The sequence below is a fragment of the Pygocentrus nattereri genome, chromosome 6 (assembly GCF_015220715.1).
Source record: "Pygocentrus nattereri isolate fPygNat1 chromosome 6, fPygNat1.pri, whole genome shotgun sequence".
Classification (NCBI taxonomy): domain Eukaryota; kingdom Metazoa; phylum Chordata; class Actinopteri; order Characiformes; family Serrasalmidae; genus Pygocentrus; species Pygocentrus nattereri.
Genome location: NC_051216.1, coordinates 9,751,762 through 9,778,911, shown reverse-complemented (window position 1 = coordinate 9,778,911; position 27,150 = coordinate 9,751,762). Strand labels below are relative to the sequence as shown.

General features: G+C 41.3%; 1 protein-coding gene across 1 annotated transcript in view; it reads right to left on the bottom strand.

The window, feature by feature from the left end:
- The window catches only part of cps1 (carbamoyl-phosphate synthase 1, mitochondrial), a 102,557-nt gene that overhangs the window by 65,247 nt on the left and 10,160 nt on the right, over positions 1-27,150 (bottom strand). Inside the window, exons 9-24 of the mRNA XM_017707326.2 lie at positions 23,153-23,259; positions 22,182-22,323; positions 21,291-21,368; positions 20,921-21,019; positions 20,656-20,751; positions 19,913-20,102; positions 19,559-19,716; positions 19,205-19,333; positions 17,447-17,591; positions 16,390-16,600; positions 14,490-14,688; positions 12,496-12,672; positions 11,099-11,217; positions 5,880-6,021; positions 2,898-2,963; positions 1,843-1,906 (exon numbers count right to left, since the gene is read on the bottom strand). Of these exons, the coding sequence (XP_017562815.1) occupies positions 1,843-1,906; positions 2,898-2,963; positions 5,880-6,021; positions 11,099-11,217; positions 12,496-12,672; positions 14,490-14,688; positions 16,390-16,600; positions 17,447-17,591; positions 19,205-19,333; positions 19,559-19,716; positions 19,913-20,102; positions 20,656-20,751; positions 20,921-21,019; positions 21,291-21,368; positions 22,182-22,323; positions 23,153-23,259 (2,122 nt within the window). The remainder of the gene's footprint in view (positions 1-1,842; positions 1,907-2,897; positions 2,964-5,879; positions 6,022-11,098; positions 11,218-12,495; positions 12,673-14,489; positions 14,689-16,389; positions 16,601-17,446; positions 17,592-19,204; positions 19,334-19,558; positions 19,717-19,912; positions 20,103-20,655; positions 20,752-20,920; positions 21,020-21,290; positions 21,369-22,181; positions 22,324-23,152; positions 23,260-27,150) is intronic.

Here is a 27,150-nt window from a genome sequence, read left to right as displayed (position 1 = left end):
CTGCAGCCCTAGTTTCAAAGATTCATTGGTAAAGACCCCCTGAGCAAACAGCACAGAACGGTAGCTACTCGTTTTCAGCTCCCACACGGGCGAAGACCAGAGCCACATATCCACCGCTGTTCTGAAATATATAATATATAAGTAATATAAAACATTCATTTTATTAATCAATATTAATAAAATGTTAATATCTAATAATATAAAAATAACTAGCCAACATTTTGCCAGAATAACCAGTGAGGTTGATACACACACACACACACACTTTCTAAGCCACTTCTCCCTCAGGGTCGCGGGGGTGGGGGGGTGCTGGAGCCTATCCCAGTGGTCATTGGGCAGAAGGTAGGATACACCCTGGACAGGTCGCCAGTCCATCGCAGGGCAGACAGACAGACAGACAGACAGACAGACAGACGCAACCACTCACACACTCACACATAGGGGTAATGTAACACGTCCTGACCTCGGCCTGACTGCATGTCTTTGGACAGTGGGAGGAAACCAGAGAACCCGGAGGAAACCCACACAGACACAAGGGGAATATGCAAACTCCACATAGAGAGGACGGCGGTCGCCCGGCCGGGGAATCGAACCCAGGCCCTCCTCGCTGTGAGGCGACAGCGCTACCCACCGTGCTGCGAGGTTGCTATAAATGTAACATTTTATTTATGCAAATATTTCACAACATTTGTCATTTTTTTTTTTTTACACTTTTGTATCATAACAAATTTTTGCGTTAAAAAACCCCACAGAACCACCACTGCCCACAGTCCAGAGGTTGAAAGCCACTGTTGCATAGGTTTAAATAAAAGCTGTTGGTTGACGATCTAATTGATCCGTTCTAGGATGGCTTAATACAGTATAATTTGTCTGTTGATGTTCATTCAAACTCATTTCAATCTCCTGAGAGCAGATGGGCAAGTAATTGTTAGTATGTATTCATTCCATTACAAAATTGGAGGCAGTTTATGTTCACCTGACTTTAAGTGGTGATTCTGAAAAAGTTTCAGAGAAGAAAGGAACAGATAATGACCTCACCACTGCACCCAGTTACAATACAAAGATTGTTAAAGGTTAGAATATATTAATAATTAATACTGCTTTAGGCTTTATATTATTATTTTACATATATCTTTGTTTTTATATTCTGAAAAAAATCTTAGTCTTGTCTTGGTCTTGTCTCAATTTTGGCCACTTCTGGTCTTGGACTTGACTCTAACACAGCTTGTGGCTCTTTATATTGTGTGTAAATGTCATGATGAGCTGACTAAAAGCAATGACCTAAAAGGACTTGGGAAAACGTCTGGTTCCATTGACTTACATTAAAAGTAAAGTAGTTTTCTTCCTTCTCCTGTAAAGCTACTGTTTTGGAGATATACAGGTAGATATTTGTACCTTATTTTAGTACCTCAACGAAAATAAAAAGTGTGAAGTCAATACAGCTTTAAAAATATTACTGCAATGGAATACGGCACATTAATGCTCCCTAAGGATATTGAAGATGTTCCCTCATGGATTAAACCCCAGAGACAGTACAGCACCTTTATTTTCTGAGAGTGTATATGCCAAATCAATGCATCACCAACTATTTTCATGAGACTCTGGTCTGTTGTCCTTCTCTTGACACCAAAATGACACCAAATGAAACTTCACACAGTACTGTAAATGCTACAGTACAGTAGCTTAGATTTCTGGTAGGAACCAGATTCACTGACTCTTTTTACTTCGACTTCATGTATTTTAAACTGTTCTTCAAAATAGTCTGAAGCTCAGAGGAAACACAATTAACTACAATCTCAGCAAAAAGGGTTCTATGAATCACAGAGAAGAACAGATGCTCACCAATGTGATAAGGACCACAGCCCAACACCATCACACCCTGGTCACTGAAGTCCAGGTCATGCTCCTGTTGGAATGAAGGAAACAACACAGTGAAGGGGAATTCCACTGATATTTCAACAATTCAGCATAAGTAAATCATGGAGATGCTAATAAAGTGAAGCGGTTCACTGTAAAGAAACGTACTGGCAGTGGTAGTGATAGGAACCGGGGTGTAGTGTGTATAATGTGACTACAGTCATGGGAGGCATCCTACAATGTGTCTGGTACCACTGTTCAGAGCACTAAGTGTCTCTAGAACGGAGCATCAGAACATCAAACCTCTATGAATGACTTTACATATTAATGATTTCATTATACAGAAATGAAGCAAAATCGGTGGAATTCCCCTTCACGACACTTTCTAGGCCTTTTTCACGCCTAGAAATTCTTATGGAGCAGTTAAATAAATGGTGTATTCAATTAGTTCACACATTTGGATTCACACGTCACTCTATCATAGCGCACTCTATCACGAACACACCACATAGACCTGTATCTTATCCTACCTCTAATTAATGTGCAATATCTGCTGCTGATGGATTGGTACAAGTGCAATACATACACTAGTTCTGTGCAATATCTATAATTATTACTGTGCAATATCTACAATTTCTGAGCAATATCCAGTCATTACCTGCTCAGAAACGTGCAATATTTCTTATATTTTTCTGCTAACAGACGCCTTGTTTATTTATTTATTTCTATAGCATATCTTATATTTTGCATTTTGTATGATGCACATCTTTGTCTAGGTACTGCTCTTTACCTGCTTACTGTGTGTTCTGCTGTAACAATGCAAATTTCCCCCAGTGGGATGATAAAAATCTCTCTTATCTTATTATTATTTAAATGTTAACCCTGTTGTCCATGTCTGAGACACGTCTAACACTGGAGAATTCATTAGGGGGTTCCTTCAAAAATAATTTAATTACTGCTTATATTCTCTTACCTAACGTTCGTAATACCAGATATCGCTTAACAGTCTGGCCATTCAGGTGATTAAAACATTTGCTCACCTGGCCGTGGTAGGTGCAGTAGAGATAGTTGGTGACAGCAGGATACTCTGCAGCAAGTGTGTCGATCTGAGAGAGAGAGAGAGAGAGTGAGAGAGTAAGGGAGATAGAGGGAGAAAGGTAGAGAGAGGAAAGAACAGAGAAATCAAAATCAGAATCTTTTTATTCGCAAGGATGCATCACGTACAGGAGGATGTTTTGGCCTTTTACAAGCTGTTTAATACAGAACCACAGTGACTGGAGCATAAAGGGCACTGACATTTCTCATAGAGTGAGACTGAATATATACAGGCACAGCTGGAGACCACAAATCACAGTTAGGGCTGTGCAACATGGACAATATACTAGTAATGCAGTTATACTGCTATATACTGTGACTGCCAAACACCTTACACTACATGACACATTGGTAAACAGAAAAATCTTCTTACGCTGGGTTACATGAAAACTTTGATTCCTGATATTTTGATGTAGCCTGCGAAACGTTCCAATAACATGCTTGAACTTTTTCTATTTGTGTTAGCAGTCAGGCTACAAACAGGAATAGATACACACACACACACACACACACACACACACACACACGCATGTACGTGTATATATATATATACATATAAATAAAAACAGAATACGATGATTTGCAAATCCTTTTCAACATATATTCAACTGAATACACTCCAAAGACAATATATTTAATGTTCAAACAGATAAACTTTATTGTTTTTTGCAAATATTCACTCATTTTGAAGTTGATGGCTGCAACATGTTCCAAAGAAGTTGGGACAGGGGCAACAAAAGACTGTGAAAGTTGAGGAATGCTCAAAAAACACCTGTTTGGAACATTCCACAGGTGAACAGGTTAATTGAAAACAGGTGAGTGTCATGATTGGGTATAAAGGGAGCGTCCCTGAAAGGCTCAGTCGTTCACAAGCAAGGACGGGCGAGGTTCACCACTTTGTGAACAACTGCATGAGCAAATAGTCCAACAGTTTAAGAACAACATTTCTCAACGTGCAGTCGCAAGGAATTTAGGGATTTCATCATCTACAGTCCATAATATCATCAAAAGATTCAGAGAATCTGGAGAAATCTCAGCAAGTAAGCAGCAAGGCAGAAAACCAACACTGAACGCCCGTGACCTTCGATCCCTCAGGCGGCACTGCATTAAAAACCCATGTCAGTGAACACAGTTCTTCACTCCATCTACAAGTGCAAGTTAAAACTCTGCCATGCAAAGTGAAAGCCAGATATCAACACCACCCAGAAACACCGCCAGCTTCTCTGGGCCCGAGCTCATCTGAGATGGACTGACACAAAGTGGAAAAGTGTCCTGTGGTCTGACGAGATTTGGAAATCATGGACGTCGTGTCCTCCGGGCCAAAGAGGAAAAGGACTGTCTGGATTGTTATCAGTGCAAAGTCCAAAAGCCAGCATCTCTGATGGTGTGGGGGTGTGTTAGTGCCCATGGCAGGGGTAACTTGCACATCTGTGAAGGCCCCATTAATGCTGAAAGGTACATACAGGTTTTGGAGAAACATCTGCTGCCATCCAAGCAGCGTCTTTTTCAGGGACGTCCTGCTTATTTCAGCAAGACAATGCCAAGCCACATTCTGCACGTGTTACAACAGCGTGGCGTCGTAGTAAAAGACTGCGGGTACTAGACTGGCCTGCCTGCAGTCCAGACCGTCTCCCATTGAAAATGTGTGGCACATTATGAAGCACAAAATACGACAACGGAGACCCCGGACTGTTGAGCAACTGAAGTTGTACATCAAGCAAGAATGGGAAAGAATTCCACCTACAAAGCTTCAACAATTAGTGTCCTCAGTTCCCAAACGCTTACTGAGTGTTGTTAAAAGGAAAGGTGATGTAACACAGTGGTAAACACGCCCCTGTCCCAACTTCTTTGGAACGTGTTGCAGGCATCAAATTCAAAATGAGTGAATATTTGCAAAAAACAATCAAGTTTATCCGTTTGAACATTAAATATCTCGTCTTTGTAGTGTATTCAATTGAATATCGGTTGAAAAGGATTTGCAAATCATCGTATTCTGTTTTTATTTATGGTTTATATACATATATATATATATATATATATATATATATATATATATATATACACACACATCACAGCTGTCAGAAGAAAACATTCTGGTTCTTTTCTTTTGGTCAATTCATCATGCAATTTATGAAACTCTATGAATATCTCCAAAAATGGAGATAAGAGGTTTTCTTCTGACAACAGCAATATATATATATATATATATATTGCTGTTGTATATATATATACTGATGTTCTGGATGTTAGCATGTTTGTTTCCCCATCTCCAAGCCTCTCCTCGAGGAAGCCCAGTATTATATATTAAAAAGCAGCTCCTGGTTTGACCAATCAGTGCTCAGTAAATTGAGCTCATGATGTAATTGATGATATTAACGAGTCTCTGTGGCGGCTGTGATGGTGTCCAGGAAAAATATGGACCCGAGAAATTCTTGTTACTGTTTATTGTTTTTCTGTTTATTTGAATTATGAATATGACTTTATTCTAAAGTATATTGTGATAAACTCACTGCTGAGGTCAGCTGTTTAAAAATTTGCTTAGATGCCTAAAACTTTCACACATTACTTCAAGCCCAGCACAGGGAAGCAGTTCCTCCAAGTTAACTCCATCACTTTGGTGCTACTTGAGTAAAGTTTATGAAGAAGCTCGTTTAACGCGCAGCCCCACCTGTACCTCTGCTAGTTTAGGAACAAACATACAAACATCAGATATATTTCAGATTATATACACATTTGCTGGTGGAGAATTGTTTGAGATGCAAATAGCAGCTGTGTAAACATGTATAGTAAGAATAGCTCAATTTATTACTGCAGAGAAAGAAAGGAAAGAGAAACGAGAGACAGAGAAATAGAGCTCATTAGCAGAGCTGCGCCTCATGCATAAAGAGAGGATTAATCGCCGCAATCCTTTGGCAGTAGGTCCTGACCTGTTTGACCCACGGTCGGATGTTGTGGCTCAGCCTCAGGGTGCGGGCCTCTCCCTCAGAGCTGCCCAGGGCCTGGCCTACCTGCCGGTCCGAAAAGCCCTCCTGCTTGGACTTCAGGAGCACATCACCTGGAACTGTGGAGCTGAGAGGCAGCAGAGAATCACCTCGTTATCATGCAACTTCATTACGTGCATCCTAAAGAGTTACACAGTTTTTACTAGACAAAAACTAAGATTATAGAAGTGATGTTCAACATTATTATAAATAATGGCAAAGCATAGTGTGTGTCTCACGTTTACAGCGATTACTAGACGTAACAGAACACTTCAGGAGTGGCTGTAACTCTGCTGAGCTGCAGTACTCACAAACTCTTCATCAGCACAACGGCAAAACAAAATGTTGCCTAATGTAACTCTAATGCTAGCTAGACAGCAAAATATATAAATAACTAATTTTCCTGTAAAACTTAATGTTAGGAGTGCGGGAAAAACACGATTCTTACATGCATCGCGATGCGGATGTGAGCGATTCTGAATCGATGTCAAAAATCGATTTTCTAAATATTTAATTCATAACGATGTTGACGGAACGTAAAAGCTGGAATTTGGAAGTGTGGAAGTGCAGCACCCGGACAGTCTGTGGCAGCACAGAACAAAAACACCCTCTGTGTTAAAAGCCAGGTTAGATCAGGAGTCACACAAATGTTAAGAAGAGGCATTTTGTCCTTTCAACAAAGTCAGTTTGAATTTTCCCATTCCCCCTTAAATTCTGACTGAGGCGCCGAATGTAACTGCTGCACCATTTAAGATGGAACGGGAAAAAAAAAAAAAGAGAAACGACTTTATCTTCGCAACTTTTTAGAGAGATGCAGTCTGTAGTTGCAGATTTAAAGTACCACAAAACCAACTGCGCTGCTTATAAGTCCACATAACCAGTGCTTCCGCGCTACGTTGCACACTTTGGAGCCGAGATCCATCGGCCAGTCTCAAATATTTCACTGACACAGTGACCCCCCCCCCACACAACTCTACAACTAGAGCAAAACCGAAATGATGAAATCAGTAAAGAAAACGTGCAGGACGGCTGTAACGTGCTGCGTGGACAGTCATTATCACAGGATCTTATTTCACTGTAACAGAGCATTTTATCACAGATAAGTGGCTCCAGCATCTCATGTGCTCCAAACCAAAGCAGTGAATGAGAGTCATCCAGTTCACTAACCACATCACTTCCATTTGATTTATTCATAGAAGATACTGGAAGTAAATCCATTATGGATCATTACAAATACTTTGTTTTAAAACTACCAAGTCGTCACACAGTGAGAAAACTGAGATCCTGTATAGAAAAAAATATGCACCTGTAACGGGGAGCGAGGAGGCGGACGCATGTACAGAGACAAGCGAGATTTATTATGGGTCACAGTCTAAACAGTCCAGGTGCAAATAGCCAATAGGGAGACCAGGAGAGACAGACATGACAAAATGAACACAGGCATAAACATCCAAACAACACAGACAGAGATTCAAGCAAAGACCAGTAACCAGACCAGAGAAAACACAGGGCTTAAATACATAAGGGTAACGAGGGACAGGTGCAAACACAGGTGGAGACAATCAGGGGTGGAGTCATGAAACGAGGGGGCAGGACTAGAAAACCAAAACAAATGCACATGGAAGATCAAAACAAAGGGGCACATGAAGTAGTGGGAGGAGCCAACTGTGACAGCAACGATAATCGTTTTATAATCGCATTGCAGCCTCTGAATCGTAATCAAATCGAATCATGAGGTGTCTAAAGATGACATAGTTTTATGTATATAAAACTATATATAACTGAATATATAAAACTATATATAACTGAATATATATATATTCGGCTTTATATATATATATATAAACCCAAAAGGTTTCTTGGTCAGCATATCCAAGGAATGTGGAACTGGATTCATGAAAACTTGTGAACGTTCTTTAAACAAACACTAAGAAGTTCCTAAAAATAGTCTTAAGTACTTTGTATTAACTGTCATTTAGTTTAATCCACTCAGAGGAGCAGAACGAGGGAAAAACATCAATCCAAGTTAAAAAAAATTAGCAAACAAGAACTAGAGGTTATGGTGGAAGAAACAGTTGATAGGAAAAAAAATCCTCCTTGAAAAACAATAATTGTGGGGTGACGGGGGAAAGCAAGAGATGAGGATGGGCAGGTGTGATAAATGTAGAGCCTAAGTGTGAGACTGTCGTAAGGTTAAGAACACATTTAAGAAAAGAATACTTTAAAGAATTCCACTTGTTTTTCAATTTTCTAAAGAAAACAGTTAAGAAAAGAAAAGAAGACCATTGTTAGAGAAGTGATGAGAAGATTTGCATTTTTTTTATTACGAATGAAGTTGCGAAATCTGGCCTTTGGCTATAAAAAATCTGAAATGACCAGACCATACTTGGATTTTAATCATAAGAAACAATAAATAATACGGGGACATCTCATACTGGGGAGATTCTCATCCCAAGTTACCTTACATGAAAAAGGGTGAATAAAATCCTAAAACAAGAATAAAACGACTCCTAGCTGGCTACAAAAAGCTGAGATAGTAGGTGGTCTAAACTTTTGCACATGCTAAAAATGAATGTTTGGTTTTTACGCACTTATCGGATATAAAGTAACCACATTTTATTATATAATATTAATTTATATACATAATATTAGCAGGAAATGATACTTTTTGAAGTAGTTTGCTGCAGAAGTAGTTTTTACTTCTTTTCACTTCAAAAATCAACAAAAAAAAATATCATATCATTTATACAACTGCATAAAACAGTAACGTTTTTTTTTTTTAATCGACCTAAACAATATCATCAATTCAAAGAAGCAGAATACAGACTGCTGTTGTAAAAGTATAATAAGACACCGAGGAAACAAGCAATACAGCACCACATCCATCCCAGAACCAGCTTAATTACAGTAATGACAGCACATCATTATGTTCTAGTGGGTGGTTTCTTGTGGGGTTGTTTTTGCTGTTTGGATGCCTCTGTTGATGCAACACCACAAACACGGGCTGCCAGTTTGCGTGATTCCTGATTGGTGGTTTAAGACACTAAATTATACAACGAATGGCGAAGCGGCAACACAATACATCAGGTAGCCCTCAATAGACAAAAAGTGCTATGAGCGCAACGGCAGGAATAAACGAAAAGCGTCCAGATTTCAACTCCCCCTCAGCAGCGAGTTAGCCACGGCAGGCCTGAAGTTGGAAACGCACTAGCGTGGGGCAGCAGGTGTGCGAGACGCCATAGTGTCAGTCTCTGTGGACAGACAATTTCAACAGCTATCCCACACACCAACTGTGAGCTTCTACTATAGATGTACTCTGAGTCAGTCAGTGACCTACGCCGCACAATAACACTGCAGTGTTTCATATGGATGGAAGATTTACGCCTTTGTTTGTATTCGAGGCATCTTGTGGATTCACATTTGGCTGGACATGCGGATAAACAGTGTAACATAGTGGAAACTGAGACCCATTGTATGGCAAATCACTGTGATAATATAATGGAATTTTATTTTTGATAGTTTAAGATACGAGTCCAGCAGTATGGATAGATTAAGGATACAGGACATGAAGTGAAATATATACCACAATCAAACAATATAACCTCATTTCCCAAAAAGCTCAGATGCTGTGCGAAATGTAAATAAGAAGAGAATGCAATGATGCGCAAATCATGTAAAACAGTACAAATACATCAAGCATTGAGATTGAGAAATTTTGTTGTTTTCAGAAAATTAAACAACACTTCCAATTGCTTTAGTTCTGAAAGTAATGTTTTCCCGTTGTTGCTTTATATAGGACTTCAGCTGCTCAGCAGTTCAGGGTCTCTTTTGTCATATTTTGCATTTCATAATGAGTCAAATGTTATCAGTGGTGACAGGTCTGGACTGCAGGCAGGTCAATTTAGCACCCAGACTCTTAATACAGAGCAATGCTGCTGTAATACATGCAGAATGTGGTTTGATATTGTCTTGCTGGAATAAGCAAGGCCTTTCCTGAAAAAGACGTCACCTAGATGGCAGCATGTTACTCCAAAACCTGTATATATAATCATACCCACAAATGCCATGTGCACCAGTGCCCCCCAAATCATTACAGATGCTGGCTTTTGAACTGTGCACTGATAATAAGCTGGATGGTTTCTCTCCTCTTTAGAACAGAGGATGTGGCATCCATGATTAAATGAGCTTGGGCCCAGAGAAAGTGGCAGCGTTTCTGGATCCTGTTTATATGCGGTTTTTCCCCTGCATGGTAGAGTTTTAACTTGTGGATGAAGTAATGAACAACGCTGACAGACAGTGGTTTTCAGAAGTGTTTCTGAGCCCATGCAGTGATTTCCACTACAGAATTAACCTAATTAGTTGAGAGATTTTCCCACAGGGTTTTTTTTAAACATTAAACAACTTTACCAGTCTTTTGTTGTCCCTTTCCCAACCTTTTTGAAGCATGTTTCTGGCATGGAATTTCTTAGTATTTTCCTTTAAAAATATGGTTTACATGATTTGTACATCATCGCATTCTTTTTTTATTAAAATTCTGCACAAAGTCCCAACTTTTGGAAATGGGGTTGTAGGTTTCCAGTGTGGTCCAAAGTATGACTGCATGATGGCAGTCTGGATCAAGACTAAAGTCATTTATGGCATCTTTAAAAAAGACACAGGATGATGATTTCACCTGGATTTGTGCCAGTGGAGTCATGATTTTGGCGTAAAACTCTAAAATTAGTTTCTTATATAACTGCATTCAAAGCAAAGATAAGCACTGTTTGATTGCATTTCGAAAGGTTAGTCACAAGCCACCGGCAGCTGAACGTCATTGGCTGCGTGTGAAGGTGTTCCTGCCTATGAGTTTCAAAGTGAAGAGGGATTCACTTATGACTACACACTGGGAATATCACTTCAGGAACATTGATATGGCAATTGTGTAGCACAGAACAGTCAGTGAGGTGGACCGGCTGACAACTGGACTATAGTGTGAAAAGCTTAAAATACACCCACAGTGCCATCTAGTGGCAACCACCTGTAACCGCTCTGGTCCATCTGTCAGTGATGGGAGAGCAGGTATGGCATCAAATACTGTATTTCTTTATGTTTGTATCCAAAAATGCTGCTTTTTCAGCAAAAAAGGTTTGTATTTTGCAGCTCACCCTGTGCTGTCCCATACATACCTATTGTACTGACGCAGGTGCTGTTCCAGCTCCGTAATGCGTCTGAGTTTGTGCAGGAACCATTTATCAATGGCTGTGAGTTCATGGATCTGGTCCACAGTGACTCCGTCGTGCAGGGCCTGGGAAAAAGATTAACACATCTAAATTTGCTGCTGAAAATAAGTCAATCAGTGCGGCAACAGAAATCATGAAGAGTCCAGTTGTTCAGCAAATTGGGATCGACAACAAATTGTTGGGTCACCGTTAAATGAGGAATAATGGCTCTTGATTGCAAGCTGTGAGCTCACTGCCTCAGCTGAATATAAAAACAGGGGCCCAATGAGCTGTGGCCCACTGTTGCCGTGGAGAGGGGTCCACTTTAACCACCGGCCAATCAGCATGCAGCCTGTTCAACAGGGGACTTAAGCAGGTCTGAGGGAAATTACTCGCTCAGGGACCAACACGAAATTACAGTGGAGCTATTATTGCGAGGCCAACCTTGAGAGTTATTGATATTTCGAGGCTTGATACAATTTGGACCATTAGTTCTTAATAAATCTGCCACCACCAATAAATTCATTCAACACTCATGAAATATTTGGTTTCAAAATAGGAACAGGCCACTTTCCTAAAGTGAGGCAGCATTTCAAGGAGACACTGAAACAGCAACAACAAAAAAGACAAAGATAAAGACAACTAGACAAAAAAAACCCGACGGGCTAGAGAGAATGAACATAATACAAAAATCTCTATGCGAATGTGAACAAATGAGAGATCTCTTATTATGTAGTCAGTGAATAAGCAAATGTCTGCATGCATTTTGCAACAGATGTTGAGTATAATAGGCATACAGCAACATTACCGAAGGCAACTTCCTCAACTGCCCACGCCAAGCCAGACCTTACAAACTTTTGCATAAATAATGAAACATTTTGGAAAACAAAGCAACAGCAAAACACTCTTAGCATGTTTATCATGTCTATGCATTGGACATAATCAATAAATCATGATCAATAATCTCAATACCAAACTGCTCATATGTGTAATAATAATAATTGTGTGGGCAATAACTCAGAGGGACAATAATTTAAATAATTTCAATAATTTAAACCGCTTTATACTAGATGTTTCATATTTACTGTCACAGTCGGTGGTTTACTGCATTCATAAGTACTTACATCTCGTGTACATATTGCAACTTTCTCTTTATCTTTGTTTTAAATTATTTGTGTTTATTCTTTTACATAAATGGCTGCAACTGTAACAACTGCAATTTCTCTCTGGGATCAATAAGGGATTCTGATTCTGATTCTGATAATGACTCAGTAGTGTCATTCAACATAGTTCTAATAGTAAATGCTGGCTGAAGTGGTAGAAACTTCTACATAAATATGTGAGTAATGGGATGTGAGTGACACCTTGGCGAGCGAGAAAATGCGAGTGCTGGAGGGTACGGCCAGCTCCTGGCGCAGGTCGCTCTGCTCACTCCAGGCTCTCTTGAGGGGCAGCCGCGGCACAAAGCCGTCCACTGAGGGGTGGCACATCCGCAGTGCCTTCTGGATGCTCTCCTCGAAGGTGCGACCCACCGCCATTACCTGAGATGCAGAGGGAGGAGGAGGAAAAGGACAGGAATACAGATGAGACAAAAAGAGGAAAACTAAATGGCAGCTGTGAACAGAACTATCTGACTTTGTGCCACACATATCAGGGATTAGAGTGGTTGTGCGAACGTTCATCTATCAGAACTCCTCTGAAGTATTTGTTGACAATCTAATTCTTCTTTCTTCTTCTTTCGGCTGCTCCCTTTAGTGGTCGCCACAGTGGATCATCTGCCTCCATCTTGCCCTATCCACTGCCTCCTCTACTTTCACACCAACCATCGCCATGTCCACCTTCACTACATCCATAAACCTTTTCTGAGGTCTACCTCTTCTCCTTCTACCCGGGAGCTCCATCTCCAACATTCTTTGACCAATATATCCACTATTCCTCCTCACTATTTGTTGACAATCATCTATTCAAATATAGTATGTATGGCACTGGAATTGAAGCAGCTGATATTATATTTCACCTTAAGAGAAAAGACAACATATAAACAGAGCTACCAATGGAAATATTTCAAACAACAGTAAGACAAAAACTGTACAGTGCAAGTAGATCAGCTGGTGGTATGTTAAATCCCACATGGCTTAAACACATATACATACAAGACATCTCTAAATCCACCAAATTAGGCATATGCTAGCTAAAGACAAGGGGAATAAAAGTTAAAGGGTCCGTATCCTACCTGTATTTTTATTGCATTTCATGTTTCCCCCTGAAGATCACTTGAGGTTTATGTGGTTCTGTGTACCAGCCTGTTTTGTGCCTTTAACCCTGTATTGCATGATGTTGCCTCAGGGCAACATACCCATTTTACTTACTTTACAATAACTTTATAAATCTTTAATGAAAATGACAGGGTTAACAATAAAGGGAAGCGTTTGAGTAAGTCCACAAAAAGCATGCACCTGCTCTTACTACTTCTTAGTGGACACTTTTGTGGTAAGAACCTGCAAAAATGTTTGTTGCCTAGAAGCAAGGGAAGGGAACACGACTCTATATCATTTCTTCCCATTGTCGCACAATGTTGCCTCAAGGCAACATACCCCAAAAGGACCCCTGCACACATTATTATTTAAAAATGGGTTTTTGAATTTATTAATTAGGTCAAATTTATACAAGAAAAAGTGAATTCAATATTTTTTTTATTTCTCTCCTCATGCATGCAGAGGGTTAAGGTCGATACCTTTAAATGATCTCTGTTCTGATTGGCTGCCCTCATTCAAAAAACTGTGCGGACTGAAGCACTTCTTACAATTTCAGCATCAATGGGCAGGACTAAAACGCTGTGGGCTAAACAGGCAGACACATCACAGACACTGTGAACTGAAAACAGGCTGCTTCTGCAGCTTAGTTTCCATGTATAGACTATACAGACCGGGGAGAGAAAGGTACATGTTGAAACTTTAACAGTGTTTACATACTACACCAAACTCTTATTTCAGAAAAGATACGGGGCCTTAAAATCTTGCTTTTCATTCAAAAGACAGAAACTATTTTCTCACTGGGAGAGAAAAGTTGGGATGCCTAAAAACACAGAACAGTATTTTTGGTTTTATTTATTTTAGCTGAACCGAAATGTCCAGATTAAAACATCCAGAATGTGAAGCAGTGAAGATTCACTCAAAAACCACTGCAGAATTTCAACACAAAACATTTCAGTTAGACGTTTGAATGGTTTTGAGTTGCGAATGAATCAGATTCTGACTAAGTAAGCGGGACTGTGCCTGTGGCCTAACCTCAGTTCTAACGGCGGTTTGTGTTGTCTATAAAAAAGACACAGAGAAGTGTTTCTCTGCGAGTCTCTGACCTCTCCTACACTCTTCATGGCACTGCCGATCTCTCGGGACATGCCTTGGAAGCGGTCCAGGTCCCAGCGAGGGATCTTAGTCACAATGTAGTCCAGACTGGGCTCGAAACAGGCAGTGGTCTTCTCGGACACTGCATTCTTGATCTCAGGCAGAGGGATGCCCAGCGCTAGCTTGGCTGCTACAAATGCCAGGGGGTACCTGTGCAAGAGTGAGAGGTAGAGAAACAGAGAAAAAGGATTCAGAGCAGTTATTATCTCATATATGCGAAGAAAAGCTTCATGATTTATGATACACAGGACAGTACTGTTGGAATTGTAGTTGCTGGACACCAGGTCAGTGATATCTAGCTTGTTTGATGTTTAACGCATTACTGAAGTCTGAAGATCCATCCTAGATTAGCTTTGTGAGGAAGCGGGACGCATTTTTTTAACAGGCAAAAAGGGTCTATTCTCTTACCCCATGCTTCCTTTATCTTCTAGGCTCTCTAGTCTGATATTTATTTCTAAATATACAGATTCATTTCACACTAAACAGCAAGAATGGTGGGTGGGTGTTTTCAAAGTCTGGCTTCCAATGTGTTCAACGTTTGGCAGGAGCCATTTCTCAATATTCCTGCGACAACAAACACAAAACCAGAGACGGTGTGAAGTGATGACTTCCAACGCAACTTTCAGAAACTTCTGTTTCACAAGTGAAGCTCAAACAACGCCAACTGCATCCTTTATCCACATTGTTGAATGATGATCAGGTGAAGAAACAGAGCGTCCTCACATTTAGCAGCCATGGAGATTAGAAACGGAGGAAAATCGATATCCATAAATCTACACGACTTTAGTGTAAACCACTGAAATAACTAGCCGAGTCATCAATTCTGAACAAGATGCCGACTGAATGCCTGTTTACCCATCAAAGTTCTTTTACTTGCGGTGCAACTTGGCTCCATTCAGTAAATCATTGGGCCTGACTATAAAAACGCATCATTGACCTTCCATTGCACAATGTTTCCTCAGGGCAACAAACCCAATTTCCTCACTTTACAATAACATCCTAATTTAAAGACAATGATAGGGTTAACAATAAAGGGCACAGATTAACTATGTCAATAATAAAGCATGTGCCTGGCCATACTCTCTTAGTGGGCATATTTAAACCTCTAACATTCGGTAGCAACTTTTTATTGTTATAAGAATTTGTAGAAATGTGTTTGTTACCTAGAAGCAACATTGTGGAATGGATTTGACCAATCAAGCCAGATCTCACCACTTCAGGCAACAGGGCTGTATATAATTTCTTCCCATTGTCGTACAACGTTGTCTTATCCAGAGCGACTTACAATTTGATCATTTTACACAGGTAGGCCAAGGTGGTGTTAGGAGTCTTGCCCAAGGACTCTTATTGGCATAGTGTAGGGTGTAAGGTGTTACCCACTACACTAACCAACCACATATCCCAAAATGACCCCTGCACACATTATTTAAAAATGTGTTGATATTATATTATATTATTACATATGATTGATTATTATTATTATTATTAAATATATTTAATAATCACATGCATTTACGCAAGAAATGTGAATCAATTTTTTTTTACATTGCTCTCATAACACGTGCAGCAGAGGGTTAAACAAAGATCGCTGCCATCTAAGTAAGCAAAAAAGTCAGACTCAACTGTCTTCTTATCTAACATTAACACTATCACATCTGTCTCTCAACATCTATTGGATGCCCGTCATAAAAAGGGATGTATAAACATATAAACTGGAATATTTTGAACAAACTTACTTAAAATAACGGGTAATTATGAAATGTAAATACTGATTTAAGGGTAGTACGAGTAGTAGAACGAGTATTCGAGTACTCGTTTGGAAACACCAAAGGTCTTAAAGAAACATCTTACCCGGTGGCTTTAGAAGCCAGTGCTGAGCTTCTAGAGAGCCGGGCATTGACTTCAATGATGCAGTACTCCAGCGAGGATGGGTGCAGGGCATACTGGATGTTGCACTCACCCACAATGCCCAGGTGACGCACCACTTTAATGGCCGTCTCCCGCAGCATATGGTACTCCTCGTTGGACAGCGTCTGGCTGGGTGCCACCACGATGGAGTCACCTTAGGGAGGTAGCAGGAAGGACAGATATTTCACCAAAGCTGATATTACATGTCAGCTGGACATCTCGTAGGTGAAATATGCTGACTCAGCATCTAATGAGGGATCTGCTGTTTTATGGTCCTGATCCTCTGGAAATACTGGACTGTTCTTGACTGCTCACCATTTGCAAAATTAAATTTACACAATTGTCCACTTATTCCCGACGTAAGTCATCAGCTAAGACGTGTTTGGCTTCCAAATTTTGCTTCCTTAAGTTTTAAGCTTGTGCTACGAGATCACGTTACCACCAAAAGACTATCAATAGTCACCCGAATCTTTTCTGTATATGTAACCCTGAATGCTGTATGAGCGAACTGAGAGGCGTTTTTGAGATGTATTTACAATAAATAAATAAATAAATAAACTACTATTGACTATTAACTTCATGGGTTTGTTAGCAACATTAGTACCACGGCACCAGCGTCAAACTAAAGTAGCAAAATATGGAAACCAAACATGTCTTGGCTGATCGACTACATATGGGATGATGTGGAAGTTGTGTAAATGTGATTTTCCACCAAACCAGTGTTTTAACTAACATTCATCAAATAACAAATAAATTCAGCTTAAACAAACAGTTCAATGAAAATTTGACTTTACACAATTTTGCCCTTGCACCAATTAGTTTGGTCAAAGGTTTGCTTCTTCTATTAGCCTCCTGAGCTTGACAATGCCTAGGTGACACAAAGAAAGGGAGATTTTCTAATGGCAACAGCAGTTTGTGTTTACATGGCTCCCAAACTTGTGCGGAAAATAGGATGTGAGAATATGTGCCTGTTTAAGAGATAATGAACAGAAAGCTGCACCTGTGTGAATGCCTAAGGGGTCAAAGTTCTCCATGTTGCAGACAGTGACACAATTATCAGATATGTCCCTGACCACTTCGTATTCCACCTCTTTCCAGCCCAACAAAGATTTCTCCACAAGGATCTGACTGCTCATGGCCAGAGCCTGCAGCAAAACAGAGACAGAGAGCAGAAAACAGACATCAGACTGCAAAACGGTTCCAAAGCAAAAGGCTTGATATGTTGTTTAGTTGAATTAGGTGTGTTAGATTAGGGGAAATTCAAAAACATCAGGTCAACAGTAATTTAATCAGGCTGAAGGCAAATGAAACAATGTTAACATGTTATCTTCAATGTGTTTTTCGGCCTGGTTAGCTTTCTCCAATGAACAATTGCTTTAACGCAGGGGTGTCCAATTCTGGTCCTGGAGATCTACCATCCTGCAGAGTTTAGCAGCAACCCTAATTTAACACACCCAATCCAGGTAATGAAAGCCTTCAGAGGCATCCGAATATCAGAGTCAGGTGTGTTGGATCCGAATTCTCCTGGGCACCAGATCTCCAAGACCAGGACTGAGCATATCTGCCTTAACAGAGAGCGAAAAGGGCAGATATAATCCATATAGAATTACAAATCAGAGACAAAATGACTAGAAAGATGTGGTACACGACATGGCCAAAAGTATGTGGAGTTCAAGTGCTTCGGCCACACCCATTACAACAGGTGTAGGAAACCAAACACAGAGCCATGCGATCTCCATAGATAAATACTGGAGTTGTACTGAAGAGCTCAGAGACTTTAAACATGGCACTTTCAGAGGATGCCACCCTTGCCAGACTGTAAACTTCCTGCCTTGCTACTTCCATCACCGTTAAGTGCTACTGGTGTGGAATGTGTCTAGGAGCCAGAACAGCTCTGCCATGAAACAGTAGGCCATGCAAACTCAAAGCTCAAGTGCACAGCATATAAAAATCACTCAGCACTCACTACAGAGTTCCAAACCACCTCTAGAAGCAACATCAACACAAGAACTGTGCATCATTAGCTTTATTTAAATAGGTCTCCATGGCCGAGCCACGCACACAACTGCACACAAGGCTAAGATCACTATGCGCAATGCCAAGCGTTGGTTGGAACGGTGCAAAAAACTCCACCTACGGGAAGCTCCTTTCCTGTTCCAGCATGACGGTGCCCCACTGCATAAAGCGAGACTCAAAGAGACATGATTTTATGAGTTTGGTGCGGAGGAACTCCACTGGCCTGCACAGAGCCCTTACCTCAACCCAACAACTTTGAGATGAACAGAAACATCGGCTGCAAGCCAGGCCTTCTCATCCAACATCAGCACCTGAACTCACAGATGCTCTTTTGACTGAATGCGCACAATGTGGGGGGGGACCGAATGTGATGTCCAACAAGCATGTATAAACTTGACTGTCAGGTGTCCACATACTTTGGGCCATGTAGTGTATGCATCAACAAGAATGCAACAGGGCTGATGAAATCACTACCAGACATTAGCTGTAAAAATACATGAAGACATCAACATAACACACGACATGTATCATAACATCACATTTTTCTGGGGTTTGATAATGATCAGACAGTTCACTCACAAAACAGCAGTGGCACCTTCAAACTAAGTAAATACTGAAATAAAAGTTATTTCAACATTAATGGTACATAAGAGCATCCGGCAAAGTCCAGATTCGAACTTGAGCTTGTTTTCAGCCACCCATATTTATCACCCACTCTGTCCAGCTGCTTGAAGGCTCTCACCTTGCGTGCCGTTTCTTCCAGTTTCTGTTTGTCAGCACAGAGGCCTGAGCCCAGTCCTCCTAGAGCATAGGCTGAGCGTAACATCACCGGGTAGCCAATTTCATCTGCTGCCTTTAGAGCATCTGCCACCTACAGGTGAACAGGGATCATTACAATGTATGGCTGTAGGTAAATATGGCAGCAAAACTGCTTTTTAAAGCAGATAAAGTAGCAAATTGCACATGTGATCACAGGGAATATACAGATAAAAGCTGTCAAAGCCAATAAAAACTAATTCCTGGTTTGTTTAAGGTATTTTTAAGCCAGTTTTAGATTTAAAAACTAAGTGAAACTGATCAGAACATTCGGTCTCACCGACTCCACTGCGATACTGGGGGCAATCTTCTCATTAATCTCCATTAGTTTGTCTGCAAAGAGCTGTCTGTCCTCTGTGGCCATGATGGACTCAACGGGTGTGCCCAACACCTTCACCTCATACTTCTGCAGAACGCCGCTCTGAAACAGCTCCACTCCTGACAAAACAGACAGAAACACAACAGGCAAGTTGTTCCACAAACACATGGACTCTCAAAACACTGATAAACAGTTATTATTGAATAAAACAGCAACAGTAATTCATATGATGAGTTCTCCTAAAATTTTGAACGGCAGTAGTTTATACAGATGCTTCTGAAATGGTATGAAATCACTTTACTGCCAGTGACTCACCACAGTTGAGTGCAGTCTGTCCCCCCATTGAGAGCAGGATGCCATCAGGCCTCTCGGCTTTGATCACCTCCGTCACAAATTGAGGCGTGACAGGCAGGAAGTAGACCGAGTCTGCCTGCTTGGTGCCCACCTCATTAGTCTGCACTGAAGCGATGTTTGGGTTCATCAGCACAGTTTTCAGGTTCTCCTCCTGCACAAACGAGCACATTTTGTAGGACTCTGGGCGAATGCAACACAGTGAGCAAACAGATCGATCAATCAGCATTTATTTAAACTTTGAATACGTTAACTGGGACCCTCATTTACAATGTAGCCGAGTAATGCAGGAATCAGGGATTAAGAAGTTACAGTAAAAACAAATACTACAAATCATAAAAGTAAAATTCAACGAAATGAAGTACCAATAAACTATCACATCATTAAACAATTAAAATTACAATACAATTACAATTGCCAAAGACCCCCTGCACTCAAAAAAGCTTTGAGGTTTTTCCTCCAATTTTCTCCCCAATTTAGTCGTATCCAATTCCACTAGACAGGACTCGTCCAAACACACGATACCACCAACGTACCTAATAAAGTGGCCAGTGAGTGTAATTCATTTATAGTATTCATTTATATCACGGAGCATTCCTCAGTCATCTCACAGACTGGAAAATTCTGATGCCTAAAAAGTAAATTCTTTGATAAATGAGGCTCACATGAGGACCTGAGACTCACTGTCATTTTGTAGAGCACACTACCTTCATGGCTTTCACAGCCTGCGATCCCGAATAGTCAAACTCTCCAGCCTGGCCAATAGACAAGCCACCAGAGCCCAGCACTAACACCTTAGAGACCTGCACAAAGCCAAGATAACACAGCAGTACTTAAGAAATACATCAATGTATGTCAATGACTTCAGAATGAAACATCTGATTGCGTAACGTATTTAATTTACAGATAAACCTGAAAAAAACATGCTGTTAGTGTAAAAATCTCCTGTTCATAAGACTGTGTCTCCCTCACCTGGGCTCTCTGTGGAACTGCAGGCTTCTTCGGCATCACAGACTCAATGCTTGCATCTTTCCCCTTCTTTATCAGGGATAGGAAGGTATCAAACAAGAACTATAGGAGTCAAATAAACAATTCAAAATAAAATAAACACAAGTTTTCACTGCATGAAGATCAACATAACCTGCAGTGTTCAAAACCCGGAGACATCTTCATGTTATAAAATCACATGCACCAAAACAAGCGCAGCATAATTAAATCATGTTTCACACGGAGCATGAAATCAAATATTCTGATATAATTACAGACAGATATTCATCCGTGACCTTAGAAAAACAAAGAAATCAATAGGCAGCTTGTTATGTGAATGGAACAGCTGTGCTACCTCAGTATCTGTGGGGCCTCCCTTTGCCTCTGGATGGAACTGCGCGGTGAAAATTGGCTTGGTGTTATGCATGATGCCCTAAGTGAATGAAATGAAGCATAATAACCAACAGGATTATTTTCTTTTATGGAAAACCTCACAAGCAATTATCTGTTTTCCTGACAAATTAATAGGTATATACTAATTTAAATAACCGCAATTCTCAATTTGATCATCTTTTGTCGTTCATTTTATGCAACTACTAAATATAACCATCCATCCATCCATCCATTTTCTAAGCCGCTTCTCCGTCAGGGTCGCGGGGGGGTGCTGGAGCCTATCCCAGCGGTCATCGGGCGGAAGGCAGGATACACCCTGGACAGGTCGCCAGTCCATCGCAGGGCAGACAGACAGACACAGACAGCCACTCACACCTAGGGGTAATTTAGCACGTCCAATTGGCCTGACTGCATGTCTTTGGACTGTGGGAGGAAACCGGAGAACCCGGAGGAAACCCACACAGACACAGACCGGAGAACATGCAAACTCCACACAGAGAGGACCCTGGTCGCCCGGCCGGGGAATCAAACCCAGGCCCTCCTCGCTGTGAGGCGACAGCGCTACCCACCACGCCACTAAATATAACCATCCATGATATTCTTAGAAAGGCGAACTGTGGGGATGCGCAATGATATCAAAATCAGATATTCAGAATGCATGTTCTTCATATTTTTAATGCTCTTCTGAATAATAAATCCGGCTATGTTTTATTTAAATAATGTACATACAAAATAACTAATGCAGAAGTTATAAATAGCATTATGCAAATGTGCTTATGTTTTCTGATCCAGTGTTATAAACCACTATAAACTTTGTGCAGCTTCACGATAAGACAGTGTTGAGTGAACCAACCTCATTGGTTCCATCATTGGCGTTGATGAAAAGTGGACTCCAGCCTGGAGGCAGAGACTCGCTGTCAATCCCGTAGCCATGATTCTGAGCCGTGATGAAGGCTTGCCCGGTCATCACATTCAGCACCGGCTGGTTCTGGCCTCTGCGTTCAGATTGAAAGGAAGATGTGCAAAACTAATGTTAATGTATTTGCAAACATTAAAATGCTCCCCATGAAATGATTATATTTCTCTGTACTTAAAGCATCCAGTGGAGTAGCAATTTTTTTTAATGTTTTGAGGCCCTTGGTTCATTAGTGCAATCATATGGCTAAGATACACTCACCAGCCACTTTATTAGGTACCCCTTGCTAGTAAAATGTTGGACCCCCTTTTGCCTTCAGAACTGCTTTAATTCTTCATGGCAGACTTTCAACAAGGTCTTGGAAACGTTCCTCAGAGATTCTGGTTGGTTATTTGAGTTCCTGTTGTCTTTCTATCATCTGGAACCAGTCTGCCCATTCTCCTCTGACCTCTCACATCAACAAGGCATTTTCATCCACACAACTGACCGCTCACTGGATACTTTCGGACCGTTCTCTGTAAACCCTAGAGATGGTTGTGTGTGAAAATCCCAGTAGATCAGCAGTTTCTGAAATACTCAGACCAGCCCGTCTGGCACCAACAACCACGCCACGTTCAAAGTCCCTTAAATCCCCTTTCTTCCCCCCGTTCTGATGCTCGGTCTGCACTTCAGCAAGTTGTCTTGACCACCTCTACATGCCTAAATGCATTGAGTTGCGGCCATGTGATTGGCTGATCAGCTATTTGTGTTAACAAGCAATTGAACCTAATAAAGTGGCCAGTGAGTGTGTGTGTCTATTGAAGAGAATTAAGTGAGAATATCTAGCACGATCTCCACACTCACACACTTAAATGTGTTTTCTGATTATCTGATCATCAGACTACCAACGTTGTTTAATGTAGTCGTACCTGTTCCCCATGGGCAGTTTGTAAGACTGGGCACCAGCAGCCAAAGCTGTGATCTGGTTCCCCATACAGATGCCAAAAACAGGCTGGGGCCGATCACTTTCCAGCACCTGACAGAGAAAACAATGGAGCAACAACAACTCACATAAAACACTGTTTACTGTGTACATTTGATTTTTAACTGGGAGAAAATTCTGTATGTTTTAGCTGACTCTGAGTCCCTTCAGCTACATTTGTATTGTTGGCTGAATTATTGAAATGTTATTAAAATAAATAACAAGCAAATACAATATAATGTAATACACATTAATGTAATATATACATTACGTAATTTACAGAATTATATCAGAATAAATTGAATGTGGCTAAAATGACTACATCAAATGTCGCTCACTTGTTCCACATGTAGCCAATCCCTGGAGGTGGGAACATTTCGACACTCAATTATGTTTGACACAGATGCAAAAACAGCTCACAAGGACACGCAGTACCAACGACACTGACCGGGAAGCTCATCCACTGTGCTGTGCTTAGCCATACGGTCATTTCTAGGATGGAACGTTCCAGTCATTTTATAAACACTCTGATTTTCTTTACACTGAGACCTGGTTGTATCAGCGTCTCAGTGTAAAGAAAATCCGAGTCAATCTTGTGACTTGTGTCAGTCACAAATAGCAACGCTTAATGCAATTAAGCCTTTCTTCAGGCGATTACCACCATAAGCAGCATACATGCTCATTTCTGTTAGCTTCACTAGCACCAAACTAACAGTCGTCCACCTAAGCGAATTCACAGCGGCTACAGCTAAAGGACAGTCAGCTGATGACTGACTATACATTAAATCTGAGCCTTTCGGTAAAGATTTAAACTTCGTGGGCTGGAGGTTAGGGAACCAGCCTCGTGACCGGAAGGTCGCCAGTTCGATCCCCAGAGCCGACAGTCCATGACTGAGGTGTCCTTGAGCAAGACACCTAACCCCCAACTGCTCCCCGGGGGCCGTGGATAGGGCTGCCCACCGCTCCGGGCAAGTGTGCTCACTGCCACCTAGTGTGTGTGTGTGTGTGTTCACTAGTGTGTATGTGGTGTTTCACTTCACGGATGGGTTAAATGCGGAGGTGAAATTTCCCCATTGTGGGAATAATTAGGGTCACTTAATAATAATAATAATAATAATTTTCCCAAAAAGCCTAGTTAGCCTGTTAGCTACAGCTTGTTAGCAGGTCAGGTTACTTTGACATGTTTTGTTGATACAAATTCATAAATTTAGTGCAGTACTATTGAAATGTAGCAGGTGATATTATTTTCTAAGTAGGTAGTTAATGGCAAACATTAACATCGTAGCATCATATGAAAACCATGAATCTCCATTTTTCTTGATTTTTAGTTCTGTACAAAGTTTCAACACACCAGTCGCCCTTTACCAGCTTCATGATGAACGGACCGATAGAAATGCTCTAAAATCACTTGGAACAAAATCTCTTTACCCTGACTTACATTGGAAGGTAAGAGTGCTTTTGCCCTCTCCCGTAAAGTTCATATTTTGGAGATACTTGTTCTTCATTGGACAGTGACGATATAAGTAAAGGTAAATCAGAAAGCCAAGTACCAGGCTGCTATGAACAGTTACATTCTTAGAAAAATGCTGATGAATGATGAACTGTGATAAAGGGTCTTGCTAGACCAAAACTCCTCTGCTCTGTAGGGTTTTTAAGTGTGAAAAACATTTAATATTTTTTCCAGGTGAAGAGGTGAGAGGGAGAAAACATTCAGCCCTTGTCCCCCATTTTAAAACTTTCTGAAGGTCGAGCTGGAGGTGTGAAGCTGTCTCTGGTGTGGTGCCCAATCTCACGTCCCCGTCCTGACCTTACTCCCCCTGACTACCGGTCCCGATATTCGCAGTGTTATTGGATGAATCATACAAATCACAGCCGTCAATCGACAACTCTGGAAGAGCAGCTCAGAAGGCAGTGGTGGATGTGCATGTGCCTGACTTTCTGTGAGCTTAAATATGTCACACAAACAAACGCAACAAAGCTAACACACAACTGAATTTAAACAGCGACAGGTTGTTAAAATCAGACTCGTTTTTTCTATTTGTACATATGCCTATCTATCTATCTATCTATCTATCTATCTATCTATCTATCTATCTATCTATCTGTCTGTCTGTCTGTCTGTCTGTCTATCTACCTACCTACCTGTCTGTCTGTCTGTCTATCTATCTATCTATCTATCTACCTATCTATCTATCTATCTATCTATCTATCTATCTATCTATCTATCTATCTATCTACCTACCTACCTACCTATCTATCTTTTACAGTTAACTGCACTGGTAGCATGATAATGAAAAAGTTCTAACTTGCTAATTCTGGCCAAAGGTCCCTGGAGAGTGAATTCAGGACAGGGGTGTGAGGTTGGGCTTCACACTGGTCAGGAGGCACAGTGAACAGTCAGCGCTCACTTTAAGACACAACCTAAATGTCACGCATTCAGCTCGACGAGCGAACTCCAACTCCCAGAACACCCTGGGAGATCATGTGACTCTGGACTCCGGCACGCGCACCTATCAGCGCTCACTCTCCCCAGACTTTTAAGGAATGTCACCTGTACCTCATTAGAGCTGAGCATTTAAGCTCGGCTCTGACAAACAGTCAGTGCGAGGTATTGTTTTTCCTAGAAACTTACTGAGCGGATTCCTTCTGGTTATTTGATTGTCTTACCGTGATTTTGACCATTTAGAATCGTGTTTTTCGACTACGTCTGTTGCCTCTCCCTTTCGGTACTTCTGCTGGTTTTGTGGATTTGTTATTTGGACTCTTGGACTGCACTTTGACTACTCCCTTGTGTTTTGCCCCTTTTGTATCTTTGGCTGTTAGCCCACCGAATAAATAGTGGAACCTTTCATCCGCGAGCGTCTGGACTTCTGTCACTTCGTAACAGAATACCTCGCCATTATGCAGACGGTGGATACAGAGACCTTCCAGAAGGCTTTAACAGAACAAGGACAGCTCCTAGGCATCAGCAGGTGTTGGCTGGAGTCACACACTCCCTGGATTCCTTAGCACAACAACAGGCGGAACAGCAAGCTCAGTTGGCGCAGCTGGTTAACAGTGTGAAGGAGATGGCCAACCAATTTCAGGGGATGAACTTGGCCAATCAGACGGACGTGTCTAAGGAGGCTGCAGCCACTTTTTTCTCGGTTAGTAAACCAGATAAATATGGGGGAGACCCCAATAAATGTAGGGGCTTTTTACTTCAGTGCTCAGTGTTTTTTGATAATTCACCTCCCAGTTCGGATCAGGCGAAAATTTCTTTTGTGATCTCTAGACTGACAGAGAAAGTGCTGGAATGGGCTACCGCTAGTTGGAATAGTTTACATAGTTTGTCGTACACACAATTTGTCCGGGAGTTTAAGCTGGTTTTTGACCATCCATATGAAGGGAAGGTTAGCGGGGAACTTCTCTCGCGGCTACGTCAAGGGACTCGTTCCGTGGTGGACTACGCATTAGAGTTCCGAACGCTCGCGGCGAGCAGTGGCTGGAACGAGGCAGCCCTCTTAGTAACATTTAGACAAGGACTGAACGCAGAGATCTTACATGAATTAGCAAGTAAAGATGATGACCTAACTTTGGATCAGCTAATCTCCCTGGCCATAAAATTGGGACACTTGATGCAATCACGTACGTCTACCAAAACCCCCAAACGCCCACGAAGCAGCTTTTCTCATTTGAGCCTACCCCAAGAGCACCCGACGATGCACGAACCCATGATATGCGACTCCGCCCGCTTGTCACGAGAGGAGAAACAGTGCAGAAGCCTTAACCATCTCTGTTTGTATTGTGGTCAAGGCGGCCATCTACTTCGGGAATGCCGCGCTAATCCAAGGCAAAACCAGGCACCAACCCCGGGACAGCACGTGGAGTTTACTAAGACGTATCCATACCCGCTACCTTTAGTCCCCGTCGCGTTAGAACAGCTCCAAGGAGCACGATACTTTT